Source organism: Episyrphus balteatus, chromosome 3 (genome assembly GCF_945859705.1).
Source record: "Episyrphus balteatus chromosome 3, idEpiBalt1.1, whole genome shotgun sequence".
In the NCBI taxonomy this organism is placed as follows: domain Eukaryota; kingdom Metazoa; phylum Arthropoda; class Insecta; order Diptera; family Syrphidae; genus Episyrphus; species Episyrphus balteatus.
Window position 1 is genome coordinate 17,278,867 of NC_079136.1, and position 24,336 is coordinate 17,303,202.

The 24,336-nt window shown below is 29.2% G+C and overlaps 1 protein-coding gene across 2 annotated transcripts in view; it reads right to left on the minus strand.

The window, feature by feature from the left end:
- The window catches only part of LOC129914147 (homeobox protein homothorax), a 377,750-nt gene that overhangs the window by 220,121 nt on the left and 133,293 nt on the right, over positions 1-24,336 (minus strand). For both annotated transcript variants that reach the window (XM_055993231.1, XM_055993232.1), the window contains one exon: positions 14,756-14,941. In XM_055993231.1, the coding sequence (XP_055849206.1) occupies positions 14,756-14,941 (186 nt within the window). The remainder of the gene's footprint in view (positions 1-14,755; positions 14,942-24,336) is intronic.

Sequence of the window (24,336 nt, forward strand, 5' to 3'; positions counted from 1 at the left end):
TGCAAAAAAGAACATAGAACAACCAACAAACGACAAAGAAAAACCACCACTTAATTAAGTAAGCTTCTTTTAGGCTTACGCCCTTAACATGGTGTTAATAATACTACTTTCCTTTGATCGTTTCAAAGGTTTCAAGTTACTACTACGAAGGTAATTTCTATTTATAATGTTGGTATGCCCGCTATCAGTAGGTATAAAAAAAAACGTAACATTCTTTAACAAAAAAAAAAAAAAAAATGTTGCCCCAAATCAAAACAAGTTAGTGTGGTGGAAGATACAATTTATTCTTCTGATCGATTCGTAGCTAAAAGATACATTTTTTTTTTTTGAAATCGTTTAGATATTTTGAATAAATTTCCTTGGAAGCCATTGAAGAATTGATATTTCGATGTGTTGTTGTTTTTTTTTTTTTTTTTGTCATCATATTGGACTTTAGGAATATGTATATGAGCCTTCCGACAACTATACACGATGGACAAAAGAAAAATGTCAATCCGGTCAATTCTAAGAAGATCAAAAAAACAAAAACAACGAAAAAAAAAAAAGTATCTAACCACGCATAAATATCTCAAATGCTCTTTTGGGGTTCTGTAATCAGTTTCTAAAACCTTTTTTTCTGTTCTACACTGAACAAAAAAATTGTGAAAAATAAAAAAAAAAATTATTCAATATCTAATTCTCGTTTTTACATGGCTACAGAGTAAAAAAAGGCAAGTATTTGTTTAAATAGTTTGTATATTCCCTCATAACTTCTAAATTATTACTTTTAATTTAGCAAACGATATATCGGTTGAATCGTTTTAACAGTTTGCTGGATATAGGCCATAAAACTGAGTCCAATTTGGTACCATCTAGAGGCAATGATCATGAACTAACTGAGTTTTAGATTTTAATCATATCTTAATTAAGCTTTGACAGATCCGCTGTACATTTACAAATTGATCTTTAAAAAAATGCTTATAACTAACTTTTTTTTCAGTGTACCTTATGACTGGCTTAGAAAAAAAAAACTCAAATAAGAAAAAAAGAACAGAGAAGATAAGACCCCTGGACGGTTAATGAAAAACAAAAACAAAAAAAATATTGAGGATGAATAAAAATATTTAATCCAACTGATTGGTATAAGAAGGTATCTATCTAGCTGGCACAAGATGAACGAAAAAAAAAACAAAATAAAAATAGAAAAAAAAAAGAAACATAATTTTGAGATATTGACCTGAAAAGCTAATTTAATGAGAAATTTATTCATTAGCTTAGAGAAGAGGTTTCTATAGAAATCAGTGGAATAATCCTTTAAAAGGAATCAAAATACCCGATTTTTTTTTTTGAAAACCTGTAGTCTATTTCCTTATTTTTTTTTTTTTTTTTTTTTTTTTTTTGTAAGAAAATGAAAACATTGAATTGGAAGATATGTATACTGATTTATTAGATATCTATAATGTAGAGTGTATTTGGAAGAGATTTTCGTTTAGTAACCCGAGTTTTTTTTTTAAGAAGAAGAATTTGTTTATGTTAATTATTTTGTATTAAGGTAAAGATTATTATGCGTAGGCTAATAAAAAAAGGTCTAGAAGAAGGCTTATTTATGAAGTCATACTAAACTGTGTTTTTGAAAAAAATTCATTAGTGACTTTTTATTGAATAGGTACACAAGTAACTTTGTTTTTGCTTCTATTTATATAAAAAAATTAATATTTAGACGGCTTTTATACCCAAAATGAACTCCAAGGCTTAAGGGAAAAAGTTATCAAAATTGGCAACTCACAACAAAATACCTCGATATAATTTCGAATAAGTGAAGAAATAGTTAGCAATCACCAGCAGTAAAAAATTCTTTTCAAAAATTAACAAGAAATAAATAGAACTTACCGAAGTCAAAGTGAAATCTTTACTTCAGATTCGGGCATTACTCATCTCAAAATGCATTCAAATACGTACTATGTAGGTACATTAACTTCAGTTCAGCTAAGTTTTCCAAGAATACAATTTTTTCGATTAAATCATTGAAGTTTTTGGAGATTGAAGAAATTTTTGGCAGCCCTCTGGGAATTTCTTTCATTGTTGAAAGATTGAGAATTCTTCTTCATCGTATTATGAACTGAGCATTTTATATTCCCGTCCAATTTTTTTTATAATATACGACTTGAATTTTTCAAAATAGTTATTTTCAGTTAAATAATCGAATACTAAATCACAATTTTGTGAAGAAAATTTATTATTTTTGAAATTTCCTTTCAAAGCTCACAAAATATTAAAGAATTATTTAGATCGACAGTGTTTTTTGTTTGAAGTTTATTTACTGATAGTATTTCTATTTGTTATGAGAACTCGAATTTTGAAAGACTTTATCGACTTGATACTAAAATGCACAACAAAAGTTTGAGGCAATTTTACTCTTGCTTTTGAAATTATGGCTCTTAAGGTTTTCAATATTCTGACCATTAATCTTAGACTTACTGTAGGAATTCAAAATTGAAATTGTCGACATCTTATTATCTCAAAGTCAGTGACAACATTACTGAAGTTGTGCATTATTTAGTTTTTAATATCTCGAAACATTGAGACCGTTTTTGCTTAGAGAAGAGATGAAAAAGAAAATTAAATTTGAAATTACTAGGAAAATGGTGGAGCAATTACATTGCTCAAAAACTCAAGTTGCTAGTCTAAAACTAGAAAAACCTACTTCAGAAGGTTTAATAAAAGAAAAGAAGTTCAACCTTATTAGTTTCGAGTTATTCAAAAGTAAATGAACTAAAATTGTTTTCAACTTTAACTAAAGTAAGAATTTCTGCAATAAAATAGAAAAATTTAATTTTTTTCAAAAATCATCCAATACTTGGACCTCCAGTAAATTCACTTCTAACACAATTTTAATAAAACCTGAATTTGATTTCATCACTCAATTTAACTTAAGACATGTCCTTCTAAGCAATGTTGGTGATAAAACCCCTAAAAAAGACTTTGAAGACACTCAAGACAAATTTTAATCATCTTCACCAAAAATAAAAAAAAAAATTCAAAACTATTTATTTCCGGAACTTGTCTCCAAGTTAAAAACAGAAAAAAAAACCTAAAAACAAAAACACAGTAGCATGATCCAAAATCTAAACTCTTTGATCCAGTATTTTTATTTCACGGATTCTCTACAAAATGTTCATCCTTAAATCGCCTCACGTTCATCTCTCCAATATAAGTTTAAGGTATACCTTTACGATTTTTTTATTATTTTTGCGGCAAACGAACTTTCAGCAGCCACAATCACACACTGAATTTCGATACCTTTACTATATGAAGCAAATAACTAAAACCCAACAAAATAAACAAAAAAAACATCTTCGCAAATAAAAAAATAAAACCGAAAGGTATAAAAGAATTAACACAGATCACAAAAGGCGAGCTAATTCGCACTGAAAAATATTCCAAAGTCCCCAAAAAAAAATACAAAAAAAACACTAAAAAAAAGGTTTATAAACCATCACCCGAATTGAGAAAAGAAGGTACAAAAGTCGCATTAGCCATGGGTAACCCCAAAATGAAGGACAATTTTTGGCTGATTCCTCCACACTACCTACTAACAGATATATAGTTTCGTTACGTTCGTTCTTTTTGGTGACATACATATAAAAGAATACAATTTTTGGTGTTGTGTTGTTGTTTTTCTTGTTTTTGTGGTGCGCGCGGTTGTATTTTTATTTTATTTTTGTGTTATAAAATTTTAAGCCCGATTTTTTGGCTTTGGCCAGAAAGAAGCACAAAAATGTTGCACAGGTATCTGAGGCTTGGTCCAAAAACACCAAAAACGCAAACCGATGAAGCGACAGTGATGACATTTTTGTGGTTAACTTTTTTTTATAGGACACAATAAAAAACCAAAAAAAAAAAAAAAACCTTTTTCTTTATAATAATTATTATTGTTGTGTCCCATCCGTTTCGCGGTTAAAAATTTTTCCAAGACATTTCGACATAGTTGAAGCATCAACTCAGCCGCATCATCATCATCAAAATCAACTTCATCAGCACCACACAATCAAAAAAAAAAAAACAAAAAACAAAAAACAAAAAAACAAGCAACAACATTAGCAATCTAAAAAGTATAAAACCAGACATTTTGGCAAACGACCGAAATTGATGCAGTGTCTTCTTCTTAGCTCTTTGAAGAGTAATCAAAACGAGGATAACGAGAATCAAATGAAACGTAACACAACAAAAAATAAACCAAAGGGTTTTTTTTTTTTGGGAAGAAATGAGAAGGGAAAGAGGTATAGTTGAGACTCTATACCAAACGGATTATTAAATGACAGATAGTTTTCGTAAGGCTTCGTCTCGTTTAAGTCGGGAGTTCTTCGACGGGTATATGTCTGGAGACTTGACTTGATCTTAAATTACCCCAGCGCAGTTAAGAGTTACTGGGTTGCAACAGCAGACTGTATGTCTGCGACGAAGACATGATTTCTCAGAATCCTTATTCATTTGCACCAACCATCATCATCGACATCATGTTGAAAAATTTAAAGACTTATATGAGTGCCATACAGTGTCTATAGTGTTGACTTGTTTTTAGGCTCAATATACACTTTTAAACAAGTCTGAATGAAGGCATTGTTCTTAGATATTGGTCACACGCAATTTAATTTTTTCTGCAGTTTGATTAATTTTGTTAGGAAATGGAATTCTATCATGTTGCAATTACATCATAAAAGGGTGTTATAAGGGTGCTATAAGAGTGTTATAAGGTTGTTATAAGAATATAAACGAGGCAATTTTTATTTTCTTGGCGGAAGTACTAAAATCGATCCCATTAGCTCCTTTAAGGAAGTAGGTAGGTAACGTGGTTACGCAACGGACTGTTACCAACGTGGTGATTGTCAAAAATGAAAGTACCAAAAGTGGTCACATTTGCTTCTTAAACTAAAGTTGTACCTAAAACTTAGAATAGTTTAATAGCTGATAGTCACACCAGACACTATGCCCCAAAGTAGGTAACGCAATGTTCTGCTACAAACGTGGTACTAGTTAGTTTCTTGAAATGGAAGTACCAAAAGCGGTTACACTGTCTCCTTTTTATCTAAAACTTAGAAATGTTATATAGCTGATATGCACACTAGGCACTATGCCCCAAAAATGGTAACGCTATGTTCTGTTACTAACGCGGTAATTGTGATTTTCTTGAAATAGAAGTATCAAAAGCGGGCACATTGCCTCCTTTAAGAACCCTTTTAATTAGAACTTACAATAGTCTTATAGCTGATGGTCACACTGGACACTATGCCCCAAAGTAGGTAACGCAATTGTCTTTTACTGACTTTTTAATTGTTCTTTTCATTAAAGGGATTTATCAAAAGCGGTCACAGTGCCTCCTTTAAGGACCTTTTTAACTAAACTAAAAATGGTTTATAGTTGGTGGTCACGCCCGGTCACTATTCCTCAAAAGTACTTAACACTGATTAAAAAAGTTCTACCAACGTGGTAACGCAAAACTATAAAGCGGTTACATTAGCTTCTTTAAGGACGTTTATAAATCTTAAGCTTAGAATAATTTTATAGCTGATGGTCACACCGGAAACTATGCTATAAAGTAGGTAACGCAATGGTCTTTTTTTACTGTAGGTTTTCATGTTTTAATTAATCGTATGAAACACGCCAAAAATTCTCTACTACAGCTTAGCTAGAAGAAATCCATCATCACATCTGAGATTTGATACACACAAGTGAACATATAGAGTCGTTCAAAAAAGAGTATATAGACATGTCACGTCTCGGTCGTGAAGTCCATCGTCCGTCGTTTCTTGACTTTGGTTTTTCAACACCCACATAAATTACAAAAACACGAAAATTTCATCCAACTTTGCCATCATCAGACAGCACAAAATGTGTGTGTGTGTGTGTATGTTTGGAAGGAGGTGTGGTAGGGAACGTGTAGCCGTTTGCTGATGGTCGTCCGTCTATACTGCCTATTAAACTCTTGGACTTTGGGGTAAGTTCTTTATTTCTTTTTCGTTTCGTTTTTTTTTTTGTTAACTTCTACACTTAAATGGTAATGAAATTGCTCGATTAGAAGTAGTAACAGCCACGCCTTCGGTGATCACGCAAATTCTATGTTTCATAATATAATCTTTCTTCCTGAAAATGTGAGTTTTGGGTATATAATAATTTTGTATAACGACAGGAGTTCTTGAAGAAGGAGTCATTATTTGTGTTGATTTTTGTGTACCATACTCATAAAGGTCATAGACGAAATATAGAAGTTAAATAAAACAAAAAAACAAAAAAAAACATTCCAAAGTGTGGTCAAATAGGATAATAATGTTCTTAGGCGGGTTTAATTTTAGAGAGGATGAAACTGGCTTTTCAAAAAGAAAAAAAAAATATTAAGGAATAAAAATAAAAAACCAAAGAATTTTTAGATTGCATGATGACTTGATGTTCGTGTTTGAATTTTTTTTGTGTGAAACGAAAAGGAACAACATCTATAGAAGAGAAAAAAAGTAAAAAAAAAAAAAAATTGAATCCTAATTGATGGGGTGGCAACAAATTCATCACTGCTTTTTATAATGATTTATTGCACGAAAGAGAGGTTAAATATTTTTGAGTGTGATGGTTGCGGTTTTGGTGCTTTATAGACTTTTGAAAAAAGGTAAAGTCCCTAAAATATGGAATTTGAATTTTTTTTTTTTCGTTAAAGTTATTAGGTATATTTTTTTTTAGTCAGAAACGTTAACAATTCAAGTTTTTAGGTATTGCCAATGTGATAACGAGGAAATTAAGAAGTATAAAGACTTTTTTTCTGTTGATAATCTTTAAAAATCTTGAGTAAAATCCTAGAAATACCTTAAAAATTGAAAAAGGACAAAAACTCGTAAATAAAAGGATCAAAACTATGACTTTTAAAACGTTTTAAAGTATGATTTCGATTGATTTTAGGTTTGTTTTTATTAAAATGAACTTTTAATACTTTGATTTTATGCTAGCTACAAAAAAATGCAAAAAAACTGAAATCATCCAATACTTGGTGCTTCGGTAAATGCACTTCGAACACATTTTTTAAGTCGCCTTGACTTGATTGAACTATTCCATTTGGTCAAAGACATGTTCTTTAAAGCATTTAAGGTGTTAAAGGCTTTTAAAATGATTTTAAAGACCCTCTTTAATAAGTCAATACCAAAAGTTTTACCATATTCACCAAAAAATAAAAGATTTCAAAATAATTTATTATTTTCAATGTCAGGTTAAATTTCTTCACTAATATTGTAGTCAGAAGTCAATAACAAACTTCAATTACTTGTTAACTCACAAATATTTTGAAATTCAGGGACTTTAAGACCCCTAAAGCCTATTGGTAGCTTCAAATTGGCTTATTCCTGGAATTCATTCACAGAACTTCCATTAAAAATCTTCATTACTTTATTTAATGCGTCTCCACCTTCTAGCAAACTATCATCATCATCATCATCGTCCAAAACAATCAAATCAAAAAAAAAACTCCCCATGCTGATACCCTGCTGATGTGGTACTATAAAAATTCTTTCCAAATGACGTATCCATTTCCAATTAGACTCGCTATAAAAATCCTCTTTTTCCTTGCAGATATCAAATCACACACAAAATGTGATGCACCCACACCACATATAAACCTATACTCTACTGTGTTCAATATTATATAGTGAGAAAAGCGTGGCCAGGATTAAAATCATTATCCAGCCAAAAGCAATGAGATAGAAGAGAAGCCAAGAATAATATTAGCCTTTGCATAACCAAGGTCCACACACAAAGTACATTCAGAATTCCAGGCTTTATGACGCCCAATATAATGATGTTGATGATGATGGTGATGATGTTGTTGTTGTTGTTGGTTGGTGTTGCTTAGGATCAAATTGCAACTCAGACATACTAAACTAATGGCACCCACTCAATATTAACCAACAGGGTGGACAACAAAAATGACAACAGAGAAAAAAATATACATAATCAACAGTCAATTTTATCCTTCCACATAATATCGATGGTATTTTAACCATTATACTCTGGATGATGTCCTCTTTTCTGGACATATGAATGCATTTTGTCATCAAATTGTGATATTTTTTTTTTTTTTTTGAAATTGTGGAAGTAATGTCTTCATTAATCGAGAAAGATGGTGTCCAGACAAAAATCGATTTACGTTTATTACTCGAAAAAAACATAAGTACTATGAGATTCTCAATGAGCTTGATATGCGCACGCCAAATTTTTTTTTTTTTTTTTGCAAGGAATCAAGTTCGAGAATATGATGTTGTAATTTGAGAAGTACCTCTATTCAAAAAAAAAAAACTTTTTTTTGTTCAAAATCAGACAAAAATATTAAACACGAGCTATACCTTTAGGGTGACAAAATTTTGTACTATACACACAAAAAAAAAAAAAAAAAAAAAACTACTGGAAATTTGATGCAAGATGGAATCAATTGCAGGATTACGTGTAAGATGACATCACACAATTTGAGCACACAGGAGAGGTTGCCTGCCAGTTGGCCACCATAAGAGAATCATAAAAATGATGGATCTGATATGTCAATTTGTTTAATGAGGCAAACTTGTTTACAAAGAAGAAAAAAATATATCAAGGAAGAAGAAAATTATCGATTTTTAAGAAGGAAATTTTGGGGTTTTAGAGTAGAAAACGAAAACTTCAAGAAAATTTTTTGAACAAAAACACAATTATTGGAGGTTTTCTTTAGTGACTGAAAATTGAATACTTCGAAGATGCCCAAAAAATAGATATCAGTAAAAAAAAAACAAAAGGAAGTCACTAAACGTACAAGATTAAAAGTACGGGTCCAAGTTCTAGATACCTTATTTTCAGACCTGAAACAAACTTCAAGAAGATGGAACAGCTTTAATTGTGGAGTGGCTCAGGAGATTTCAGTTTAACAATTGTTCGAGATTTTGAAATGGAACAGAATTTTTAGAGCAGAATAAATTTCAGGAAATTATTATATTAACCAACTCCCGGAGTACAAAGAGCTGTCTTTTTGTTGATAAAATTTCTGACGAAATGGTTGTCGACATTTAGTGAGTCGAAATAATATTGATACAAAATTGAAAAGCTGAAATTGGATGTTTTCGGTAAATTTTGTCTCGGATTTTAAACAGCAAAGTTTTTATTCATAATACTCAAAATGCTTTAAAGCAAGATTTCAGTAAGAAAGAAGGCAGTAATTTTGGTTCTTATTGGCAATTTTTTTAAATGTAAAGGAAAGGTTTTGACATAAAACAAACAAATATAACACTCGATAAAAAAGTTTTGCTTTAAGATCAAAATTTTACATGCAGGTTTTTTACATTACAAAATAATTTAATCCTTTTGCAAGTTAATTCCATTCTTTTGCAAATCAAATTCACCCATTTTTATATCAAATTCACAAATTTTCAAATCAAATTCACCCATTTTCAAATCAAATTCACTCATTTTTAAATCAAATTCACCATTGCTAAATTAATCATTATATTATAATATGACTTACAAAAGATGAATTTGATTTGCAAAATAGTGTAGGTATTCAATTTGCACATGTCAAGTTATAAATTTTTTCAAGTTATGAATTCGTCAAGAAATCGAAATTGAAATGAATGTTCAATATGAGAGGATGAAAAATAATAAGTAAATAGGTATTTGGAACAAGTTTAGACTAAACCTCTATTTTTTAAACAAACCTTTTTAAATTAAATAAGTATTAAATTAAATAAGTATTGTAGATAGCATGCTCCAAAGAATATTAATTTTCAAATTTATAATAATAATTGTAGGATATTAATACATCCTTAAAGATTTTAGGAAAATTAAAATATTGTGATTGGGACTCAAAAATATATTTATCAGTGTTTGCAGTAGTAAGAAAGTTTCGTGATACCACAACTTAACCACTAAAACCGGAACGGAAATACCCTATTTAAATTATTTTTGTTGCACCTTTCAAATTTCAGCAGCAAATAACTTTGTTGCCATTATTTTAAGTAATTCTTTCCTAGGTATAAATTCCTAAAAAAAATTAAAACCTCTTCCTTATATAACTTAAAGGTATCTTAGTAAAAATAATAATTATTTCAAGCTTAATATATAATAAATACTTAAATAATAATTTATAATAAAATTAAAACTTTTTTTTTTTAATTTTTTTAAAAATGTTTTTCGCCTTGTAGTTTTGACATTTAAAATTTCGTATCTTTAAACGACATTTTTTAACATCAATATATGTACAAAAATCTATTCCGTTGAAAGACATTTCCAGTTGAGAAGCAGCAATTAGTTTGAGGTCCAGATGAATTCCAATATTTTCACAACGAAGTTATCCAAAAACGAGTCGCAGTAGCAGAATATGTTCTATATGCAGTTCCAAGTAGAGAAGTAGATTCAATCCAAGTAGAAAAATCTCCAATATCGTTGTCAATAAGAAGTCAGTTGTTTTTTTTTTTTTAATTATTTTATAACAACAAAACATTTATTTTTCACTTTTTTTTTCATATCCTCAATAATAATAATTTGTGTTTTTTTTTTTTTAGTTTGCATTTTTCCATAAGATTCTTGTCATTTTTTAATTTAATACTTTGTTTTTTTTTTTATTTATATAGTAATAAAAATTTGCGTTTAAAATTTACTTCTCTTGCGTTTTTGCTAGCCCATTCCTAGTTTAATTCCTTATTTACGTTTTTTTTTTATTTTATTTTGTTTGTTTGTATTTATAGTTTTTTTTTTTGTTATTTTTTTAATAATATTCTTATTTATTATCAAATAAGTTATTGTTTTTACCACATTTTCATTTCGGTATAGGTATACATTTTGTTTTTTTTTTTTTTTTATTATTATTATTTTTTAAGTTTTTGTTAAAGTTTAGTTAGAATTTATATTAAAAGTGAAGGAAGTTTTTTTTTTTTGAAAAAAAAATTTTTTTTTTTTTACTTTTTGTTTTTTGTTGTTTAACTATATCCTAAACTTTAGTACTTATTTCGTTATCAAATAATCAAAAATATATTTATATTTATGTATATATATATATTTATTTATATACTACTATTTTTTTATTTTAATAATTTTATTTGTTAGTATACATTATTTACTGTTTTTTTTACGTATATCAGTTAAGGAATTTGAGATTTCAAAAAAAAAAAATGCGAAAATAATGAATAACAAACAAAAATAAAAAATTGAAAAAACGCAGCTGCTGAGATGAAGTGCATGTTTTTCGATTTGGTATAATGTTAAGGAAATAAAAATAAATGGGCTTGGCTTTCATAAAACAAAGCATCATCACTAACACAAAATTAAAATAAAAAAAAATTAAAAAAAAAAAGAAATAAAAACAAAAGTTTTTTTTTTTTGTTTTAAATATATTAATTAATTTTATTTTGCTAAAAAATAAAAAAATGCTAAGTAATAATAAATTTTTTGTGGTTTATTACAATTTTGCTAGTATCTAATATTATATTTTTTTTTTGTTTGTTTATATATCACTTAAAACATATTACGTATATTTTGATATTGTTTTTTTTTTTTTTTTAATTTTATAATTATCCACAACATAACATAACAAAACAAGAAAAAAAATGAATAACTAAGCATAGCTTTTTTTACGTATATAAATTTGATTTTTTATCATTTTTTTTTTTGTTTTTTCTTTAATTTAAAAACAAAAAATTAAATTGGCCTGTTGTATATGTATAAAAAAAACGAGAAAACATAAAAATGCGTATAAAAATTTTTTTTTTTAATTTTTCAATGCAGAAAATCACAATTTTTAATTGAAATTTAAGCACATTTATTTTTGTTTCAATATATATGTTTATGTTATATGCCTGCACAACAACTGCATTACAAAAAAAAAAAATAAATAGGAAGATATCGGGTATATTTTTTTATAAGAAAAAAATAAAAAATTAAAAAAAAAAATTATAAATGCCCATATAGCTTTACAAATTGAAGCGTTCAATTTTTGTGTGTGTTTTGTGTTTGTTTGATTTTTTTTTTCATTAAGGAATAGTTAGATTTGTAGATTAAGTACGTATTTTTTTTTTTTGTTTAGTTTTTATTTATTTAATTTAAATTTAGTACTTTTAAAGAGGATATTATAAAAAAAATAACCAACCCACTCTTGTGCCATAATAATATTTTGACAAGAGCAATAAAATTAAAAATATTTTTTAATGTTAAGAATAATTTTTTAAATCCCTCCAAGATTGTATTTCTTTGTTTTTTTTTTTTTGTTTAATCGTATATCCTTGATGTTTTTTTTTTTTTGTTTTAATAATGTTTCATGTGATCGTATACTTTTCATTTGAACTTAAGTTTATTATATTTTTTACGTATTTTTTGTTGTAAGAAAAAGTTTGGCAAGACTTTCTGATATCTTGATATCTTTTTTTTTTTAATTAAAATTTTTGAAAATATTTTCCAAATATTATAGAGAAAAAGATATATAGTTCTAATTTTAATTAAATAAAAAAAAAAAGTTTTAAAAATAAAAAAATTAAAATGAGGACGAAATAAATTTGTAATCGTATACTTTTTTCATGTATTTATAATAATTTTTTTTTTGTTTTTTTCTTTCTCCTATGTGCAATAACTAAAATTTAAATAAAAATGTTAAATAAAAAAAAAATATAGAAAACCGAAAATTTATATATATATTTTTTTTATTATTTTTTATTTAAATTTCCCTAAGAACTAGATTAAGTTTAACGAATATTATTTGCATCTTATTAAATATTGTTTTTGTTTTATGTTGTAAAGTTATATATATATAATTTGTTTTTTTTTTTTTGTGTATTTTAGGTCATCAGTCATTAAAAAATTACGTATATCGTTTTGGATCCTTAATGCTTTTAAAAATAAGGATAAAGAGGTAAAATAGATATTTTTTGTTTTATTTTTTGTTTTTATGTTTTAACTATCCACATGCCCAATTACGCATACATGTGTTCTGGAAACAGCATGCATGCATACTTTCACAGCTCACAGTCATTGTAGTTTCAAAGTATATAGAAAACTGGTAGATAATATAAGATTTTTTTTTTTTGTATTGTTTTAAGAGTTCGCTGTAAACTTGTTTTATTTTGTGTTATTGAAAAAGCCATTTACAAATGTCAAAAGCGTAGGTTAAGATACTTTGGGTAATTTTTCCTATTTTACGGGACATTTGTGAATGTTATGCATTCTGAAAAAGGATATTTTATACAAAATAGTTGTAATATCTTACAATTTGAGAAAAAAAAAAAATCAAATCAAAAATAAATGGATTATCCCCAGAGAAAAAAATAATAATGTCAGGCAAGAATTCTTTTTTTTGCAGAAACACAAATTAATAATAAAAGGAAACTCAAGACATGGCAGACAGTTAATATATAAAATGGTGTATCAATTTGGCAGGACTAAAGCTTTTCCCTACACTCGTATATTGTTTGTATTTTTGAAAATATATGATTTTTTAAATCAATAGTCCCAAGAAACTAAAAATTGTTAAATAATTTTTGTTTTAAAAAAACAAAAATAAGAAAGATATTAATATTTATATATTATGTTTTTTTTTGTTTTTGTTTTAAATACATATATTTACATGCAAGTAATTAAAACAGAAATTAAAAAAACACTTTTTTTTATTAAAAATTAAAAAATTAAAAAAAAAATAATCTGAAAAAAAAAGTGTTAACCAAGTTTTAATTTAGTGCAAGTAAAATTTTTGGGAAGCATGAATGCCACACAACCTCCGTAGTTAATACTGAACACAAAATCAATTTTGAAAAAAAATTTGTTTTTAAAATATATTATTTTTTTTTTTTTTTTGTATAAGAAAGTGTTTTTTTAATTTCTATTTTATTTAATTGTAAAAAATTATAAGAAACATTTTTTTAAAAATTATTGGCGAGCTATATGGGCCTCTTGCAAAAACGAAGTTTTTTTTTCATATTTAAATATTTTTTTTTTGTTTTTTTGAATCTTAGATTTTTTAAATCATTTTTTTGTTTTACTTTAAATGTAATTCCTTAGATTTAAATTGGATTTTTTTTTGTTTTTGTTATATTATTTATACAAATTTGTTACTATTTTCATTGTGTTTTTAAAAATTTTTGTACAATTTTATTTTGTTAAAAGAGAAAAAAAATAAACAAATAAAAACAAAATATTTCTTTTAAAAAAATTTTGTCTTACATTTACTTAATAAAAAAAAAATTTGGAACTAAAGGTTCGGCTTTTTTTTCTTATTTTGGCATTGCTTCACGTATAGGCAATAAAAAGTTAAAAAAAAAAACATTCATCTATTATGCCGTGTATAATTACCCGGTTTATTATAATTTTTTTTTTTTGTTAAAATGGGACAACAACATCCACCAGATTTTTTTTTTTTTTTGTAAAAAAAAAGAAATTTTTTTTTTTCGTAAAATTTTTGGTATCCAATTTTTTGGCGTGCCGTAGAGTTGTGTGCGTATTATAATTTTATTTTTTTTTTTTTCACTTTTTGTTGGTCTATACGTGTGACAATATTTGTAATTTTTTTTTAAACTTTTTTTTTGTTGTGGTGTTAAAATTTCACATATTTTTTTATATAATTTAAGTATTTTTTTGTATTTTCATTTTTATTTATTTTTTTTTTTTTTATTTAATCCCAGGGCATTGTGAGCACCCGCTTCGTTTTTGCAAGAAGGTCGTTATCGTACTACGAACATGGGTGCACCACCGCATTGTAGCTCGCCAATATAGGACCATGTGCTCCCGCGAAGGGGGTACTCACAACGTCTGGTGTACTAGCTCCATCGGTGTGCGATGTTGAATCGGCATTACTTCTTCCTTCACCATTAGCTGAACCTAATTCTGGTGGTTTGGTGGTGTCCCGTTCGTCAATCACTAAATCTATTGGCATTTTACCCTTTAAACATGATATATACCGATGACAGAAATTATCGCATAATTCATGTACCTGTAATGGTAAAGAAGAAAAAGAACGTATGTTCGTATTGGTATTTCGTGGAAAGGGTTTTTTTTTTGCGATTTTTTTTTTTTTTGGGTAAAATGCTAAATTTTATGTAACTTAATTAAATAAATATATTTATTCACACAAGGGCTTATGTTAAAATGTTAAAAATATAGTTTGAATACTTACGGTTTCAGTTAGTACAGAAATTTTGTATTAAAAGTTAAATATAACCTTTGGTAATTTGTCCCAATATGTCCCAAATCTTATATTTCTTTATTTTTAATAGTATCAAATTGTAAAATCTTTCTTTAGTTATTTTTTTGGACTTTTCTATGATTTTTTGGCTCAAGACAACCTTGTCCCAAAATGTCCCAAAACGTTAACTTCTTTATTTTTGAACAGCAGATTATTTTTCTAATCTTCCAAAGATTTTTTAAACTTCCTTGCAATTTTTAAATATCGTTTATACTGTCCCAAATTTTGTAGTTCCCAGTATACTGTCACAATATGTGTCCCAAAGCTTGTAAAACAATTAACTTTGTGCTCTCTAGGTATTTTCAATCAAAACAAATCAAATAAGGAAGACAAAAATGTCTGTCCCAAAAATGTTGGGACACTTAAAATGCAACTCTGTTAGATAATTAAAATACCTGTCCCAAAGTGACTTGAGTAGTTTTTTTTTTCTTCTTAAAACATTCTGTTTAACTTGAATTCATAGATACAGATAGGTAGCCTATTTATTTCCACAACAGTAAGTCGAACAGATGTCTATGAAATTCTTAGAATTTTTCCCATTAAACTATATTACCTCCTTCTATCCCTCCCCCTCGTCCACCTCTCTCTCCCTCCTCGCATCAAATCAAAACTGATAGCTTAACTAGCCATGCAAGTTTTTTTTTACAACTGACTTGTCTCTCAGACAAAACACGCACGCGAAGTTAAACCAAAGAAATAAGTAAAGCAAAACAAAAAAAAAAAACTTCAGAATTACATATCAATCTGCGTACGTTATTAGTTCGTATCGCTCGTATGTTATGCGAATAATAAAATTGATTCGTTCGCATGTAGTCTGTCAACGAAAAACTTTCAAGCCCTGCGATTTTCTGTCTGCATTGTTTTCGTTTTTTTTTTTTTTTATTTGTATTTATCTTCTCTCTTGTGTAAAACGCAATAATAATTGCTCGAGAAATAAACTTGTAACCATTTAACACAGCATTGCGCCGTGATAGTAATGCGCGCGGCGGCGGTGCAACGAGACGACAACATTGTCGTCGTCGGCGGCAGCGCAGCGTCGGCGCACACCATAGTCAGTCGAAGTCGTCGAGAGTCGTCATCGTCAAGAGTAAAGTGAATAATATCACGATATTTATTATAATGTCACATCTTCGTCGCGCATTCAAGTAAGAGATGGAAAATTTTTATGACATATTCGCAACATATACAAAACCCCCTCATCCCTATCTCTGAAGAACAACATACCACATGCCACTTTTTCTCATTTTTTTTTTTTTATTATTTTTTTTTTTTTTTTTTTTTTTTTTTTTTTTGAAATCTGGAGGATGAGAGATGCTGTATGATGGGTTTGTATATGCGCCTTCTTCCAGGCTACATCAATATTTTTACGCGCCCGTTGCTCGCTCAAACGACAAAAAACCGCATTATAAAGTAAAAAGATACACATATAAAAATACAATCACGCGAATTGAAAACGAGAAGTGGTTCAGTTCGGGTGGTGATGGTGTCTCTGTATGTTGTTGTCGTCGTCATCCCAAGGAGACCAACGACACAGAAAACGGGCCAAACAAATGGAAAAATAAAAACAAACGAACGCAAAAAAAAAAAAGAAAAATTGAAAATGCAAAACAATTTCGCATCTTTTTTAATGCGCGGCTAGGATGAATCGGTAAAAAAAAAAATCTCAACCTCTCTTCCTCAACACACTGTTCTGGCGACACAATGCCACAAACTTCCAAGCCTCGAGAATAAATCGTACAAATTTCTATACCCTCTATCTTGGGGATATCTCTCTCGATGATGATGATGGTTGTATAGTATTTTAGTCGTGGTCATTGAAACTGTGATGATGCCCGGGTTCCAAATGCGGGACTGACTGGTTGGTCAGCCAGAGGTCCGCGCGAGATCCCAAAACAAAAATACGTTTTAACCAACATGTGTCTCGCTCTCTTTGGGCCAAGTGGAGTGGAGTTCGTCGCATTCGATTAACTCTATAACAATGAGATGGATTTTTTTTCCAGTAAAACGGGTTCTCTTTTGTTAACTGTTTTTGCTTCAGCTCTTTTGTTTTTTTTTTCAATTTTTTTTTTTTTTGCTGTAACGTGGTTTTGATGGAACAAGTTCTGTTTTTTTGTTTTTTTTTTTTTCATTTTTGTTATCAAATACTTTTTGGCTTAAATCCTAGGTGTGGTTTGCTTTTTAGTCGAATTGTCAAAAAAAAAAAAAATCTGCCATTACTCAGGAAGGAAATTCCAAGCCATACCACGTGATCTCAACACCATATTTGTGTCATGTGAGAGTGTTAAAGAACTTTTTTTCTCACCCTAAAATGTGTGAATCCTCGCAAAAGTCGACGATTTTGCTGGACCACGACTACAAAACACGACAATGCAACACTACTCTCCATGAGCCCACTCAAAAAAAAAAAAAAAAAAAAACTACACATCCACGAAAAAAGCTCCTCTCATATCTATATACATAAATAAAATTCTTGAATGCTCTTAGTGCAGTGTGACCAGATCTTATCGCATCCCACGACAGGTTTGGTTTGTCATTTGTCACTCACAGAACCAAGGAGATACATGTTTCTGCTTTTGTTTGTGTTTTAACAAAAAAAAAAAAAAAAAAAAAAAGAGGAATGTATTTTTTTTTTTATTTTATTTATTTTATTTTTATTTGCATGAACAGAGTCGAGAATCAGTCGAGTTAGTCAGTTTTGTATATATCTGCTTAAGCAGACTGCTGTGTTTAATGCCAGGTGAAAAAAATTTTTTTTTTTGCTTTTCTCTCAACTCAAAATGCATTAAGATATCGCTGGAAAACAATTTCGCGAGAAACCACCGTAATGACAATAATAATAAAGCTATAATCAGGCAATAGTCATTTCTGCTGTCTTGTTGTATAGATACATAGATACAACAAGAGTAAAAATGTATCTTGAACTTACAAAAAAAAAAAAAAAAAAAACTCCAAAGCAAAAAAAAAAAAATAAATAAATCCAAAGAAATATTTAAATGCAAATTGTATCTATAAATGATGTATCTTTTATATAAAACAAAAGTTAACGATGAATTAAGTTGAAATGGAAAAACCCTCAACCGACCGAGATCGAACTCTCAGGGAATGTTGTTGATGTTAATGTTTTTTTTTTTTTTTTTTTTTTTTTTTGAAAAAAAAAAATGCCGTACAACAAGGTAAGAAGTAGTAGGAAAATTGAACTAAACCACAATTAATTCATCCGGCAAAAAGAAAATCAAGTTGTTGTGTGTCGTCAATAGGTACTACAGGTATGTATATAAAAATGTTCTCCTTAGATACAATTTTTTTTTGTATTTTTACACAAATAAAATGGAATATCTAGTGGAAAATCTGTTGAAATAAAAAAAAAAGTTAAAGCAATTTGCATTTTGTGTGTGTGCAACAGCAGCAGCAGCATCCTGCATCATCTCGATTATATTTATACATGTTTTAATGCAAATTTGTCGCTAGAGAGATGGCTGACCACAAAACGCCCGCCACCGCTACCACCACCACCAACATTGCAGTGCAGTGCAACAAACCGCTACCATCACCACCGACCGCCATTGGGCGACTCTTTCTATGTAGTCTACCATCGACCTTCCTCTAGGTTCATAGATAGACAAAAGTGCATTATAATGTTTTTTTTTTTTTTGTTTTTGTATATATTTTTTATTTTAGTGCATTGATGTTTGGCCCCCGATTATCTGAGAGATCGATTGAGACACTGGAAAACTATGAATGAAAAATGCATGGGAATTATAATAAATCTAGTATGTATTTTGAAGGAGACATTTTTGTGTTGTTTGTTTTGTGAGATTGAAAGATCTATCTAACTAGCCGATGTTATGTATATCAGAGTCAGAGTGCACCTGTTGTTGCTTTGGGATTGTATTAAATTTATTTATTGTGTTCGAAGATGCAGAACATTTGGGTCACTGTTAAATTGCTTGTAGTAATTGTTCTTGAAAAATCGAATGCATTTAGTTAAGACACGAACCAGGTATGACATTTAGAAAAGTCTAGTTATTTCTTGATCTTGTAAAAACTACTTGGATATGTTTTGAAAGAAATATAATTTTATTGAGGAAAAAGCTGTTTTCTTAAAACAAACAGTTTTTTTTAGCGAAGACATGACCCACTTTTTAACTAATACTCAGAGATATCAACATATATTTTAAATCTTTGAGTTGACCTCCTCTTTAAGAAGCAATAAACACTATTTAAAACACAGTTGTAAGGTTTCAAGAACCAATTTAGCCTTTTTTAACAGATTTAGCCAATGTTTGAACCATATTCCAGAGCTACAATGCCTAACTCATTTTCTTTTGGTTATTTACAATTTTTGTGTGATTTTATGCATGGAATCGATTCAAAATTATTGAATCAAAAAGATTTGATTACAATTCCAAACAAAAATTGGTCCTTACTTAGTTTTTTTTTTTCAAAAGTAAGTAAAAATCCTGGACACAAACCAAAATGACAAATTTGATAGTTTTGCTAAGAAAATAGGTAGCTTAAGTAATTTAAGGAAACGTTATTACATTTTTTGAGGGAAATATCTCTAAAATGAGGAATTTCAAGCCATGACAGAGACCTACACAGTAGGTACAACTTAACTGCATTCCAAACAAAATTAAAGATGCAAATTTTTTTTTTTTAAACAAAACGCAGTAAAAAAAACGCCCAAAAATGAAAAGGCACATTCACTCCACAATTAATTTCTTTTTCACATGTGGTGATGGTGAGTGTGTGGTGCAAGTGCTCTGATGGGTTTGGGCTCTTTTCTGTATGTTATATATATTCTCTCGAGGACTGCATTCGGGTGCAGGAACTTAAAAAACAAAAATAAAAAAAAATGTTTTTGCTGCTGTTGCAAAAAAAAAAAAAAAAACTGGTCAAAACAAAGCTGCTGCTGCAGCACACACATAGGTGAAGCAGCAAAAGCAGCAGCATTCACTCTTCTTATCGCATTTGTTTATCTCAATGTTTAGGTTTCCCGAGCCAAAATGTGTGTCTGTTTTCTGCTTATATTGGTCGGCAGCGGCGGCTATCCTATGCTATATAAAAGGTACGAGTATTTTGCAAAAATAAAAAAAGAGGATATATCTGCACTTTGTGCGCCCAGAAGAATTTTAAGCTGCTATGGACTGAATTTTTGTTCTCCTTCTGCAATATATCCTAATGGTTTTGGGTTGGTTTTTTGAAAAAAAAAAAAAAAAAAAAAAAAATAGCGATCATCATGACCACAATGATGATGATGGTTCGCCATTTTTGTATATATATTTTTATACTCCAACCCTATACAATTTTTACTCTACAACACTCATTTGCATGTCATTTAACGCAACGCAACACACACTAAGCCTCAAGCAGATTAAAAAAAAAAAAAAATAAAAAAAAAAAAAAAAGAATCCCCACTGCTGGCCGCCATCATCGCATCGCGCACACCTTTCGCGGCTAAAACGATGCAACGAAAACGATTTTGTAGGCAGATACTTTGGTGCGCGCCCAAAACCTGCTCTCGCACTTCCATACAAATTAAATTAACATAGAGTTCATTGTCTGTCTGTCTGTTTTTTTTTTTTTTTTTTTTTTTTTAAACTTGAGTTCCGGAACCCTGTAATTTAAATAATTCCTCGTCAAAGAAAAATGCTTATACAAAATGGGCTCTCTGTTGTCTCACTTAAAGCTGGCTTTTTTGCATTTTCCATTCATTTTTGTTTTGTAACACAAAATTGTTTTATCTCTACCAAATGCTCTGACTGACTGAAAATGTTAAAACTAAAAATTACTATCAAAAGATGACAATCTAGCGCGCACTAGTAGGAAAAAAAAATGTACGTGTGCAGTCAGCCAGGTTGATTTTTCCATCTTCACAACAGCACCCGGTAGTCAACAGTCTTGCCTGAAAGAAGTTGAAATAAGGCTTGAGGGTATGAAGAAAAAAAAAGGTAGGTACAAGAAAACAGTAAGCTTTGAGCTGAATTTTTCTGCCTCTCCATTTGTTTGCTTCTTGACTTTGCTACAGTAAAAATATTTTTTTTTTTTTAATTTTATCTTATTCGCACAGGTCGAGATGATCTCGCGAGCTCAAACTATGGTGTGTGTTTGGTATAGTAAAGTGTTCCCAAAGTTAAAGAGACTGAAGTACCAGATCAGATTAGCGACTATCATCATCATCATCGCATTGCAGTCGTCGTCGTCTTATAAGTCAGGTGTGTTTATATAGTTTTGGATCTGACTCTATAGAGTGTAACAACCATTCAGTCTTCCTAACTCAGTTGGGAAAAGAAATTTGTGGAAAGATTTCAAGCTAGATAGCGTTTAAAGATACAGTATACGCATCTATATATAAATGACACACGAGATGCCTAAGGCTTTATTTTTTTTTTCTGTAATGATCATTTAAAGCTACGAGTGTGTTTTGTGTGTGTTGAAAGATAATTATCTTTTGTGAAGTTTCTGTGCCTATATATGTAATGATTCATACAAATTTTCAATGTCACTATCAACATTTAGGTCTATTAAGCAAAAGATGCTCATGCTGATTTCGTGTTGAAAATACAAAAAAAAAAAAAAAAGTAAAAATAAAATACAGTTAGAGAAGAAGTCTAGATTATGCTTATGAGACGATAGCATCTTTGGGAAACATGATTTGAGATAACAAACATGTCTGAATGAAGATGGAAAAATAATTTGTTAGATTCGAAAGATCTACAAAGATATGCAGCATTTTAAAGACTGACAACGTCAACTTGTGGGTATTTATTTCAGAAACTCCTTGAATAAGGTCAAAAACAAATTATCTTATATCAAAATTGCACCCAAAGTTAGCTTTTTTCACATATAAGGACTTCCCATCATTATTTGCTTCAATCAGAGTGCGTATGAGGAGAAAAACGACAAATTCTTAAGTGGCGCCCAACGCGAGAAACTTGTATTTGTCCTATTTTTTGTTTAATCAGAATGCAAATCAGTGCAGAAATATGAGCATTTGTTATTTCAAATTAATATCATCAATGTTTTCTTAAAAAAGAATACATGTAAGAAGAAAAACAATTTATTCATAAAATGGCGCCCAACGAGAGAAACCAATGTTTGCCTTTTTTTTAAATAAGAAGTCAAATTACTGCCAAAATGTTGCAATTAAGTTTTAACACATTAAACTCATGGTTTATTGAAAGAGTGAAATCTATATATATCAAAGTTGTAGAAATATCCGGTTCTCCACAATAGTATAATTATAATGAGTTAGTGGGAATGAAACATTGTATCTCTTGGCAAAATATACAAATAATTTGTATTCATATCTCAATTTTCTTTCATAAAACTCATCAAAATTAAAATCACAAAAAGAAACAAACATAAAACTGGCAAAATAAATCAAATTATTTGATATGATTATTAATTAAGTGGCGCCCAACGTGCGCATTTTCTTTTATGCAATATTTCAAATATCATTACTATTTATGCCAATTAAATTTTGAACTTTAAAATGAATATATGATAGCAACACGATCAATACATCACAATCAAACTCAAAACGAAAAAAAAAAAATTCATATACATACATTGTATCTTTTGGCAAAAAAAAAAAATAACACTAATTCGTATACATAAGACATTATAAATTACTTATCTATGCATAACAGCTGCTTAATATGTCAATTGGAACCAGAATTAACAAACTACTTGGCAAAATAAAAAGAGAAATAAATAAAAATATCAAATTCATTTAACGACCTTAAAGTGGCGCCCAACGTTTTAATTTTTTTTTTTTTTTATTTTTTTTTTTATTCGATGGTTTGTATCTTAAGTAGTAAATCACATCCAAAAAATGCTATTTGACTATACGTTCTGTCACACCGTTAGTTACAAATGTAGCTATACCTATCTATCTGAAAAAGTTAAGCTTGTGGAAAAAAAAGATTAACATTCAATTTCCAATTTACACCAACTAATTCAAGTCAAACTATATAACGACATAACTATAATATATTTATATGCAACCATGTGACCGTGTAGACGACGACAACAACTTCTCCTCTTATACTGCTGCATCCAGTTCAGTATCTGTGTAATTTCTTAAGTCATTTGCATGTTTTCATGTCACCATGCGAAAGTTAGAGTCTGGCCCAGAGAGTCACAATTGTAGCGGCTTTTTTTTCAACATATTTACAATTTTTTTTTTTTTTTTTTTTTTTGTTAACTTCTTTTTTTGTCGTAGTCGTCGTTCAATATAACGGAGTGCTTTGGAGTATAGAGTGCTGCTTTCGATGGCAATTTCAGATAAAGTCAACCAGTTTGAAGTGCACTTTTGCTGCTGGTTTGTATGTTCTGCTGCAAATATATATATATTTTATTTATGCATATGCAGACTTTAACATATACACACAATCTCACCCACAATTTTGTATATATATGCTTTCTCGCTCTATCAATTTGCATTATGCACTTCTGTCATTAAAATGTGTATACACACGTTGCAGAGCAACTTACAAAAAAAAAAAAAAAAACTAGTGACTTGCGGGAATATCACCATAAAAGTAAAAAAAAAAACTACACGCACGTATAATCCTAGTGACCCATGGTCGGTTTAATTTATGTGAAATTGTTTGCCCATTAGTAAACATTATCAGTGAGCAAACAAGTAATTGCGATTGGAATATTCATAGTGCAATAAAAAGAAATTAAAAAAAAAAAAAAAAGAAAAACCTATAAACCGATTGTCTTCATTAGCCAACAAACGGCATAGATAGATAGATACATTAGGTATCTATACTCGCTAAAGTTGATTGGATTTTTCCATGCGTGCGTAATCTAAGGCACAATTCCAATAGCACCCAGAGACATGAATTTGCGTCACAAAAATAATGAGTAACCTAGGGAAAATAGTGTGTGTACACCATTTGAAGGTATCCAGAGAAACAAAGCAATATACATAAAATGTTGCCAAAGCTCGATTTGTATCTTTAACAACACACTATACTGCTGATGATTAGGCACCATGTATGTGTTGTGTTTAAAAATTTGTTTTATATATACACAAATGGAAAGGACAAGTTAAGTCTTCTTCGAGCCTTTTGCTAATTAAGATTGCAGAATGATTGTTGAGTTATTTTGTGTTTTTTTTTTTTTTTTTT